At 37.0% G+C, this 10,539-nt stretch overlaps 2 protein-coding genes across 2 annotated transcripts in view; one reads left to right on the top strand and one right to left on the bottom strand.

Moving 5' to 3' along the window:
- Positions 1–134: 134 nt before the first annotated feature.
- LOC104809329 (UDP-glucose 4-epimerase 4-like) lies at positions 135–3,103 on the bottom strand. Its single transcript, XM_010535276.2, has 9 exons — positions 2,840–3,103; positions 2,516–2,565; positions 2,108–2,243; positions 1,917–2,018; positions 1,580–1,807; positions 1,031–1,109; positions 848–930; positions 605–696; positions 135–471 (listed from the first exon to the last, which is right to left on the bottom strand). Exons 1-9 carry the CDS (start codon positions 3,020–3,022, stop codon positions 381–383), a joined length of 1,044 nt encoding a protein of 347 aa, XP_010533578.1. The 5' UTR covers positions 3,023–3,103; the 3' UTR covers positions 135–380.
- A 3,833-nt stretch (positions 3,104–6,936) lies between these two features.
- The window catches only part of LOC104809331 (long chain acyl-CoA synthetase 3), a 5,029-nt gene continuing 1,426 nt past the window's right edge, over positions 6,937–10,539 (top strand). Inside the window, 15 exon segments of the mRNA XM_010535278.2 lie at positions 6,937–7,254; positions 7,931–7,994; positions 8,066–8,155; positions 8,241–8,297; positions 8,408–8,456; positions 8,627–8,703; positions 8,831–8,870; positions 8,951–9,045; positions 9,225–9,392; positions 9,496–9,606; positions 9,690–9,777; positions 9,886–9,952; positions 10,060–10,135; positions 10,216–10,333; positions 10,411–10,539. Coding sequence (XP_010533580.1) covers positions 7,103–7,254; positions 7,931–7,994; positions 8,066–8,155; positions 8,241–8,297; positions 8,408–8,456; positions 8,627–8,703; positions 8,831–8,870; positions 8,951–9,045; positions 9,225–9,392; positions 9,496–9,606; positions 9,690–9,777; positions 9,886–9,952; positions 10,060–10,135; positions 10,216–10,333; positions 10,411–10,539 — 1,381 coding nt within the window. The 5' untranslated portion in view covers positions 6,937–7,102.

Genomic DNA, 10,539 nt, shown 5'->3' on the forward strand with positions numbered 1-10,539 from the left:
GAAGCGGGGGGGGGGGGGGGGATTAAAAAGGGAAACAACATTTCAAGATAGGATCATAGTTAACTAAAATAAATATATTGATGATCAAAGCAAGCAAGCATTCCATGGAACACTCCCTCCTACACCGTTACAAATTGAATAAACAAATGAATATAGACCCAGAAAAACAAAAAACAAGAATCAAGCAACAGAGCCATGCTTACACAACAAAGAACACATCACCTGTGTGTGTGTGTGTGTATATAATATAGGGAGAGGCTAGGTTTCAATTACAAAGAACAAAACAATGAGTAAAGTGAGTGGTCGGTTCCTCTTCAACTGTAATAACTACTCCCCACATGGCATAGCGATGAGATTCGTTCCTTTCTCCTTTTTGTTTATTAGGTAGGAGTGGGAGTGTCGTAGCCGTACGGATTATTGCTTGCCCAGTTCCATTGGTCTCTACACATCTCTTCAATCCCGTTCTTCGCCCTGCAATTTCATTTCTTCACTATCACTATTCTGGCCCCATTACTGTTGGTTCATGAATTTGATATTCCCAACAACACTCACTCCTTAGACCTTATACATCAAAAAGCCCTCGAATTTTCGATCAGACACTTACTTCCAGTCCAGTTCACGCTCGGCCTTCTCTGTCGAAGCATATACAATCTCAGCATCACCCGGTCTTCGTCCACTCATCACAAGCGGAATTTTCTGAACAGCACATCACCATTTTTCCTTTTTAATTCTATTATAACAACCATTGTCGAGGTTTGAAAGAAGAGGAGGTGGAGCAAATTGTGTATATATATATCTGTACAATAAGAGAAAGCAGGAGGGCTTTTCTTTTGAGATCTCGGTATACCTTTCCAGAAGCCTTTTCAAAGGCAGAAACCATCTCCAAAACTGTTGTTCCTTTCCCAGTTCCCAAATTGTATACCTCACAACCTAGTAGGAGAACCAAAAAGAAAGAAAAGCTAAACAAAATCGACATTATCAGGGGGATGAACTGCCTATCCAGGTTTTTAATTAAGGAATAAGGACATACCTATTTTAGGATCTCCTAGCTTTTGAAGTGCAGAAATATGGCCATCTGCTAGATCAACCACATGAATGTAGTCACGTACCTGAAATAGAACAACTACCGCAAAAGTCACTAGGCGGTTGTTAAAGAAGAACCAAAAGCTAGAATCAACACCAACAAATCATTGGAGGGTAAATCTAGGGTTGAGGGAGTGAATTGGTTCCCGTGTCACCATTAAACTAATACACAACACAATGATCCTAAGAGGTTGGTTTCTAGTGAATCGATTATAAAGTACTGAGTCAAAGGTTTGGTTCTCGTTTGATGCCAAAAAAAAAATCTTCAGGGTTACAAATGTAAACCGAAAATTGAACATGAATTAGGTGGAGAGTGTGTTTTTCATGGATACGTGGATTAGGTAAACTAACTGAGATGAACAAAAGAACCCTCAGATAGCATAGCATGGTCATTTAAAAAAAAAAGGTAGACAAAAGGGCTCTGTGACTGTGATAATGCTCTCTATAAAGAATGTAAAAACTGGAATATCCCAGAGCAAATATGTGAAAGTCTTACCCCGGTGCCATCTTTTGTATTATAGTCGGTTCCATAAACTTTTAGGTGAGGCAGCCTTCCAACTGCAACTTGCTGCACGTAAGGCATGAGATTGTTTGGAATTCCACGAGGATCCTCACCAATGTGACCGCTAGGGTGCGCGCCAACAGGGTTAAAGTACCTCAGCAATATGATTCTCCATTCAGGATCAGCACGTTGGACATCGCGGCAAATATCCTCAATGCAGAGCTGAAAACGTGAACCGTGCCACAGATTTTAACTTTATAGGCATGCAGAATAAATAGCAAGAAAATCTCTAAAAGAAGCTTTCACATAAGCATCTAGATCATTAGATTACCTTTGTTCTTCCATAAGGATTCATTGCAGATAAGGGGAACTCTTCTGTACACGGAACCACCTTTGGCCAGCCATATACGGTAGCCGATGATGAAAATACAAGCTGAACAGTTCGACGACAGGAAATTAGTTAATGTTCTAGAAATGTCTGGGCATAAAAAAATTCCACATGATAGACAAAAAAGTTGATACCTTTTTACACCCGTGTGCAGCCATTACTTCCAACAGTGTAATTGTCCCGTAGAGATTGTTGTTGTAATAGAGCAGTGGTTTCTTCACGCTTTCACCGACTGCTTTCAATCCAGCAAAATGTATCACCGCATCAAACCTGCGTAACATACAGAAAAGAACAAGGATGAATCTGCTCCAGATCGGATCTTACCATCTTCACATTCCTACAAAATTCAATCGATGACCCCAAATACCATTCTCTTTTCCTGAACCGATCCTTCTAATGCTACTCTCCCATTTTTCCTATCAGAATTCCCAAATTAAACTCAAAGCTCATGAGGAGATCACGGGGCATTGAACATATGAACATCAGATTCGAATGGCAAAAGCTAGTCGGAAGAAAAATTAAAAGAGATAAAACAAACTCACTTCGTGTCGGAGAAGACTCTCGAGAGAGCGGGTTTATCGCGAAGGTCGACCTGCAGGTAAAAGATGCATCAGCCATGTCATTGCCGAATTTTCCGGATTACAAATAACCGACAGAGAATTCGATCCAGCAATCGGCCGACACTACGAGCAGGCATGCGATCCAATCAAATCAGTATCCCAAAACCCTAATGTCATTCCAAAATGAAGTATAGTAACTACACCCAAAAAAATCCCGATTCCGGCATCGATCAGCGAAATCGACGGGAAAACCCGAACGAATTTCATTCAAAACTTCAGTGACGAAAGAAGAAGAAACGAACGGACCTGGTGGAAGGTGAGATTTCTGCCATGATGCCCGGCCAAGTCCATGATGCGGCGGATCGCGACGGGAGAGGAATTGTCGAGGTTGTCGAGGACGACGGTGCGGTAGCCACCGAGAAGGAGCTGAAGCACCGTGTGGCTGCCGATGTAACCGGCACCTCCGGTCACCAGAATATTCTTCGCCATCAACGGAGAATAAAAGCTCCGAGAGGCAACGAAGAGAGAGGGAGAGCGCAAAAGAGAAGCTTCTGTAACGTGTGATGTGAAAGCGATTGGAATAAAAAGAGGAGAGAGATGACACGTGTCTTTAATGATGCTTTCTCTGGAGTTACTTTGAGAAAAAGCCCTTTCTTTCTTTGATTATTTTTTTTTTTGGGTGGTTTTGACATCGACAGCATATTAATACGTGTTGTGGTAACCAGAGAACAACAACATATGGGTTGAATGTTATTTATTATTCGTATGTATATATGTCTCGAAGCATCTAAGAATGTGAAATACAAGAAAAAAATCCCTAAGCAGTCTGGAGTTTAACTAAGACCGGCTTCGAAGGAAGCTCCGCAGCTTTGGCACGTACCGACATGCTATTATTTTAAAAGATTCTTTGTTTACTGACTGGAAAATTTTATTTATCATTTAAAAAAAAAGTGTAACTTTACAGAACATTAATGTGAGACTAAGACGTCCACTTAATTATGCGGGTTGTAATTAAAATAAAATAAAATGGGAAATGAAAGTGGCACATATGGCAGATATTTGGTAACAAATGAGATCTTGAGTGACCAAACGGTGCATTGGTGGTACGTGCCATACCGGACGGTCTTTTGTAAGCGTATGTAATAACAGGGAATCATATGTAGGGATATTTATTTGTTTGGTTAATATATATAGTCCTCATTCATGCATGTTGAGTGTCATCCTCCATCACATAGATCCACGATTATTCCACATAAGCATTTACAATAATAATAATAATAATAATAAATGATGATGATGGACAATGGTAAAGCTTATCCAACGGCTAGGATTCGCCGTGGGAGGAGGAAGAACAAGACCCAAGACCTGAGGAAAATTTGGGCCACAATACATTTAAAATGGGCCTCTCCCAGATACTGTTACGATTTGTAATATGATCTCATATATCTATAGTCGAGTATAAATAATGATTACAATATTATTTGTATATACGAATTGCCATCATCGACGTACCTTAGGAAAATCTATTTTAAACAACATATGTATTTTTATAAAAAATCTGAACTCAATATTAGTAATCTGTCCCCAAGGACAACAATTTATGATGAATGCAATCTATGCGATAGTATGTTATGAATGCTTTCAGGATTTGTTATAAAATTAAAAAGATTAATAAAAATACATAGTTGAACTGAAGCACTCAGAAATATTCCAACCCACGACCCTTTTTGTTTTATATCTGTTTGATTATTTCAAACCTTTGAAAGTTTATCCAATAAAATTCACACAAAAAGACAAATCAGAAAGTCCGACCAACTTTTTTTTTTTAAATTATTGTTCGAATCACATGATGACGAAATCAATTGTAATTTCCGCGTGTCGTGTACGTACGGATGGATATTCGTACGACATATGACAAAATTCAAACTGGAAACGAATATACACATTCACAATATTATATCGAACTCAAACGATTATATATTCGGTAAAATAATCTCAACGCTAGTTAGATATGCTCCGATTTAATTATGCATTAAAATTTGAAAAGTGATGGATAACGAATCGATTGGTCATTTATTTTCGTATTGTCATGATCTGGTTGATAATTTATTTTCCTAATCGTATTTTATAATATGCATTAATATTTAATATACGTTTGGTTATTTCATTTGATAAAAATGTTTTCTTTTCAAACTACTCCTCCATTTAGTTATCTTTTGTATAAAAAAAGATTGTAGTTGTTAAAAAAAAAACACAGCGTGAGACCTCTTGTACAATGTTTTTTATCAAAAATTGTTTTTAACTTTTAATATAATAAAATAAACTAGAATACCTAAATAAAATAGGTAATACAAGTTTGTTAAAACAAGACAAAGCATAATAACCAAATAAATGTTTGCATATATACAGAATAATAAAAATCATATGATTGTAATATATTTTTCAATTCAATTTAAATATTAAAGTGAAAACAATGCTCATTATGAGTGGTGCCTAGAGTTGTAAAATGGATGGATCGGATGGGTTTTGGGTCAGATTTGATTCAGACCTAGATTTTTTTTGAGTCTGAGTCGATCTGTTTGATTATTGTTCGAACCTATGATTGGTGATTTCAGTCCGATCCTATAGGGTTTCGAGTGGATTCAAACTTCTTCTATTTAATAAAAAAATAAATATTAGTTTATAATAATAATAATAATAATAATAATAATAATAATAATAATAATAATGTTTTATTTAGCAATTTTGTTAAAAAATAAAGAAACGAACGGACCTGGTGGAAGGTGAGATTTCTGCCATGATGCCCGGCCAAGTCCATGATGCGGCGGATCGCGACGGGAGAGGAATTGTCGAGGTTGTCGAGGGAGATAATATATATTTTTAATATACGCATTAACGTTTGAAATATATATATATATATAAGTCTTTTATTGATATTATGTAATCTGAAATCTCGAATGAACTTGTAATATTAATTCATGAACTTTTAGGTACGTCTATTTATTTCTGAAATTGCATTTTTTTAACACAGTAATTTTAGAATTTGTTTAACAATTCCATAATCGTCCATATCACTAATTAACCAAAGTAAAATTTAGGAATTACTATGTTAAAAATGCAAGTTTAGGAATTATTATGTTCAAAAATGCAAGTTCAAGAATTATTGTATTAAAAAATATAAGTTCAGGAATAAATATAAGTTTAAAAATTAATATTACATCAAATTACAAGTTCAAGAATTTTCGCATTTTTTTTTATATATTTTTAATATATACATTAACCAAACTGGTTTGAAATATAAATATAAATATAAATATATATATATATATATATATATATATATATATAAGTCTTTTATTGATATTATATGATTTGAAATCTCGAATGTAAGTAAAAATCTAATCATCCAATATATTTCGGGTTAAATAGACTAATCGAATTCGATTCGAACATGAATTTTTTTGGACTGATCCATCCATTTATTTATCTAAGACCCTTATTGGCATTGACTCTATTTGTGGGATTTTCTCGCTTTGTGTTCTTCGCCTGTTACGTGGTCCTAGATGGACACCTAAAAAAACACGTATTGATAGTTATTGTCAATAAATGCCTTTCACCTAAAAAACATACCGCATTGATTAGAATTTTCAATTTTTGACATTAAAGGAGAGATGTCGTACCAATATGTTATCTCTAATCTATAATGGAGTTTTGATTATTTGACAATTTCATTGATTACATTAAAACTCCAAAACAAAATACAATTTAATGTCTCAATAACGTGGACGTTTATCCTTCAAAGCACCCCCCAAACTAATACTTAATTTTTCATAAATCATGGTGATGGTAGTTGTTGACATTTGACAAAGTACGTTTGCCTCAATGTTTGCGTGCCAAATCATAAAATCTGTAAATGCAGAAGGAAATCTAGTGATTAGTTTTTTTGGTTACATGCTCAAAATATAATTATAACAATAAATCACGTAAATGCAATTATATGTATAAGAACATAACGTTATAACTAAAAAATCGGCTATAGGAAATAGGGTTGGACACAAATACCTGAAAATCAGATATCCATCGGATACTCGTCTCGCGGATAACCGATTTTAGGACACTCGTAATTTTCAAATCCAAATCCAAATCCGGATTTTTCAATACCCGTGAATCCGAATCTAAATATGATAATAGAATTTTTAGAATCGGGTATCCGACTAGTATAATTATAAATAATTATATCTTATATCTATATAATATTTTTATAAAATATAATTATTTTAGGTTAAATAATTTTATATTTTAAATAAAGGCATTTAATTTTAAATCAAAGGACTTGTCAGCCAATATATGTATATATGTATGTATATATAGATCGGGGATTGGTCAACCAACTGACCGAACCAATTGTCTATGTATTTTCCTTGACCACGTTGTTTTAAATTCCTCTCCATCTCTCGCGTTCGTCTCTCCAATTTGTGCCTCCAAGCGATCCACACAAATCTACACACAGGCGCGAATACACATATAGATACACACATACATACGCAGTTTCAACAGTAAGGAGCAGCAATGGCGGCGAAGCAGTTCATCGTGGAGGTGGAGAAGGGGAAGGAAGGCGTCGATGGCGGAGCATCTCTGGGGCCTGTCTATCGCAGCATCTTCGCCAAGGATGGCTTCCCGGAGCCCGCCGATGGCCTCCTCAGTTGCTGGGATGTTTTCCGGTTAGATTTCTACTCTCCTCCTTTTTCGGTTGCCGAGAAAATTCCTGCAAAGTCAACGCACTGCTATTGACTTCGTTTTTTTTCCTTTTCGCTTCTTAATTTTTGGTGATGTTTCTTTTTTGGTCTCGTCTCTTCACGTCAATTGGGATTCAGAACCAAATTCTGAAAATGCCCCGTGAAGTTTTGCTTCCGCCAGTTTCTGGCCTCTGTTTGGTTGGCGAGAAAATCGGGCAGAGAGGCATATATGTGGATATATAGATTCGACCTGGGACCTGCTTTTAAATCATGAATTAATTCGTTTGATCATGTCCAGATGAAGGTGTTTGGTTATTGTATGACTTAAATTCTAGGATTTATGGTTGATAATTCCCTTCCTGTGCTCTCTGGCTCCGTTTGGTTGCCGAAAATTTTGAAAGTGATGATTTGCTTTCTCTCCAAAGCGTGAATCGCCGTCATATATATAAATATAATCTCATATATCATTATAATATACGGTTGTTCCAGATGAATTCAGCCAAGATATCAGATACGTGTTCACTAACCTCAAGCTTAAGGGACACTGATGATGATGATAATTGATGTCGTAAAGTGTGAAAACAGATATGTGTGTGTCATAATTTTATGAAGTTCTACTATAGATTTGAGGATTGAGTTTCCGTGGATGTTCTGCTTACAGCTTGGCCGTGGAGAAGTATCCACATAATCCGATGCTTGGTCGTAGAGAAATCGTGGATGGGAAGGTGAAACAACAAACCAATTGCTCTTATTCTTCCCATCTCCTGATATTGACTGTGCCTGTTTCTATGGGCAGGCTGGTGAATATGTGTGGCAAACTTACAAACAAGTGTATGACATTGTGATAAAGCTCGGAAATTCCATCCGAAGCATCGGCATCGAGAAAGTAACTTTGTGTTTTTTCTTCCTTAATTTGATACTCGTGTCACAGTCCAAAACTATATTCTCTGTCTTGCATTTGTGTACACTAGGGAGGGAAGTGTGGGATTTATGGCGCCAACTGTCCAGAATGGATTATAAGCATGGAGGTAATATGAGAAATCCTAGTCAAAATACAGATAAATCTACTGTAGTCTCCTTCTAGTTTGTTCTTCAGCCGAAAGTTTGAGATTTTTTTTTATGTTATGAACTGATGCAGGCCTGCAATGCTCACGGGCTCTATTGTGTACCTCTATACGACACGTTAGGTATGTTCATTCATTTGTGTCGGTATCAAGAAAGCTTCCTTCCTGCCTAATGTATGTGTTACATTTGCCCATGTGCCCATAAAAACTCGGTGTGTCAAATTTCGTCACAAGTTCAGTGGTCGGCCTGAGTTATCTGGTAGGCAATGATTGAAACCTTCTCCATATGTTAGGTGCTGGTGCCGTAGAATTTATCATTTGCCATGCTGAGGTTTCACTTGCTTTTGTGGAGGAGAAGAAGATTTCTGAGGTACTCTTCTTGCAATACATTGTCAACAGAAAAGCATCTATCCAGAGAACATGTCAGAAACATACTAGATTAGCATATGATTGAGCATAGATTAATCGACTGTTGTGCTTCCCCTTTTGCTTTCCAGCTGCTGAAGACAGCCCCAAATTCAACCAAATACATGAAGAGTGAGTTTTTGTTGTGTCGAGTTTTGCTGATTCTTGCTTGGTAAGGGTTCAATCAATGGCGTACGTTTTTTGTGGAACAGCTATTGTGAGCTTTGGTAAGGTTACAAATGAGCAAAGAGAAGAGGCAGAGAAGCATGGTTTCACAATATATGCGTGGGAACAATTCTTGAAACTCGTAAGATAAAATCATATTCCCTTCTTTATCAAGTAAAGCTTGGCTTTGTTTTCGATATTTCTTATATCATAGCCCATTTCGTAACTCATTTGCTTTGCTCTCTACTCTCTAGGTGATCAGCAGAATTTTGAATGTCTGTAACTATTACACCCATGTTTGCACGTGCTTGTTACTTTCAGGGTGAGGGCAACCAATATGATCTCCCAGAGAAGAAAACAACCGATATTTGCACAATAATGTACACAAGTGGAACTACTGGTGATCCCAAGGGAGTCTTGCTTTCCAATGAGAGTATTATTCATCTAATCGAAGGGGTGAAGAAATTGCTTAGCAATATCAATGAAGAGGTGATTTTCTTTTCTGGACTTTGTTTCTTTTTGTCATTAATCTCTCTCCAAAATCTGATGGATTGTGATGAATTCTTTTCCTTTTCTATGTGTAATTTTGCAGTTGACTGTTAAGGATGTTTATCTCTCGTATCTCCCTCTGGCTCACATATTCGATCGCGTGATCGAGGAGCTATTTATTTATCACGCGGCCTCAATAGGATTCTGGCGAGGGGTGAGTGCAGAAACTGATCTTAAGTTGGCCATTGAAAACAGTGTATCGGTTTATGATAATATGTTTCTGTGCTGCGTCTTCAGGACGTCAAGTTGTTGATCGAAGACATTGGTGCCTTAAAACCAACTGTCTTCTGCGCTGTTCCTCGTGTATTAGAGAGAATATATGCAGGTAATGTTATGTCCAACCACTGAATCTTGAGAAGAAGAAGAAGAAGTAGAATCAATCGATCATAGACACTCTTCCTGAACTTCTTGTGTTGATCTCCATTGTGGTCAGGTCTGCAGCAGAAACTAAATGATGGAGGTGTCTTGAAAAAGACGCTATTCAACTTGGCATTTAACTAGTAAGTGTACCATTTTTAGACCTTAATCTGATGAGAGTTCAAAACCAGGGTTTTATGTAAAATTGTGAATTATCTGGTTCTGAAACATTCCACCAATGGCTTTTCAGCAAAAATCATAACATGGAGAAAGGGAAGCCTCATGAACAGGCGTCACCAATCTGTGACAAAATTGTATTTAAGAAGGTGATAAGAGACAACAACACCCTCAAGTCTTTAGTTTGAAGTTTTGGTAATAACTCTTTTAGGATTTGGGAAAATATCAGGTAAAGGAAGGATTGGGAGGAAGGGTGAGGCTGATTCTATCAGGAGCAGCTCCTCTAGCGGTTCATGTAGAATCCTTCCTTCGTGTTGTGGCGTGTGCTCATGTTCTACAAGGATATGGTAATACTCTTTCAGAAATCGTGGGAAAATATTCAAAGGATCTGCGTATTATCTAAATATTCTTCTAATGTTTGCAGGATTGACAGAGAGTTGCGGAGGGACATTCTGCTCACTGCCAAATGAAGTGGGCATGCTTGGAACAGTGGGTCCGCCTGTACCAAACGTGGACATAAGGCTGGAGTCAGTGCCCGAGATGGGATACGACG

The sequence above is a fragment of the Tarenaya hassleriana genome, unplaced genomic scaffold, assembly GCF_000463585.1.
Source record: "Tarenaya hassleriana unplaced genomic scaffold, ASM46358v1 Cleome16, whole genome shotgun sequence".
Lineage (NCBI taxonomy): Eukaryota > Viridiplantae > Streptophyta > Magnoliopsida > Brassicales > Cleomaceae > Tarenaya > Tarenaya hassleriana.

Bases quoted from the DNA above. Each gene is read 5' to 3' on its own strand.
- LOC104809329 (XM_010535276.2), bottom strand. From the start codon at position 3,022: ATGGCGAAGAATATTCTGGTGACCGGAGGTGCCGGTTACATCGGCAGC. The intron at 697-847 runs GTATACCGAGAT...TGTGCTGTTCAG, and splicing joins TTGAAAAGGCTTCTGGAAAG to AAAATTCCGCTTGTGATGAG. The intron at 472-604 runs GTAAGTGTCTGA...ATGAAATTGCAG, and splicing joins GAGCGTGAACTGGACTGGAA to GGCGAAGAACGGGATTGAAG.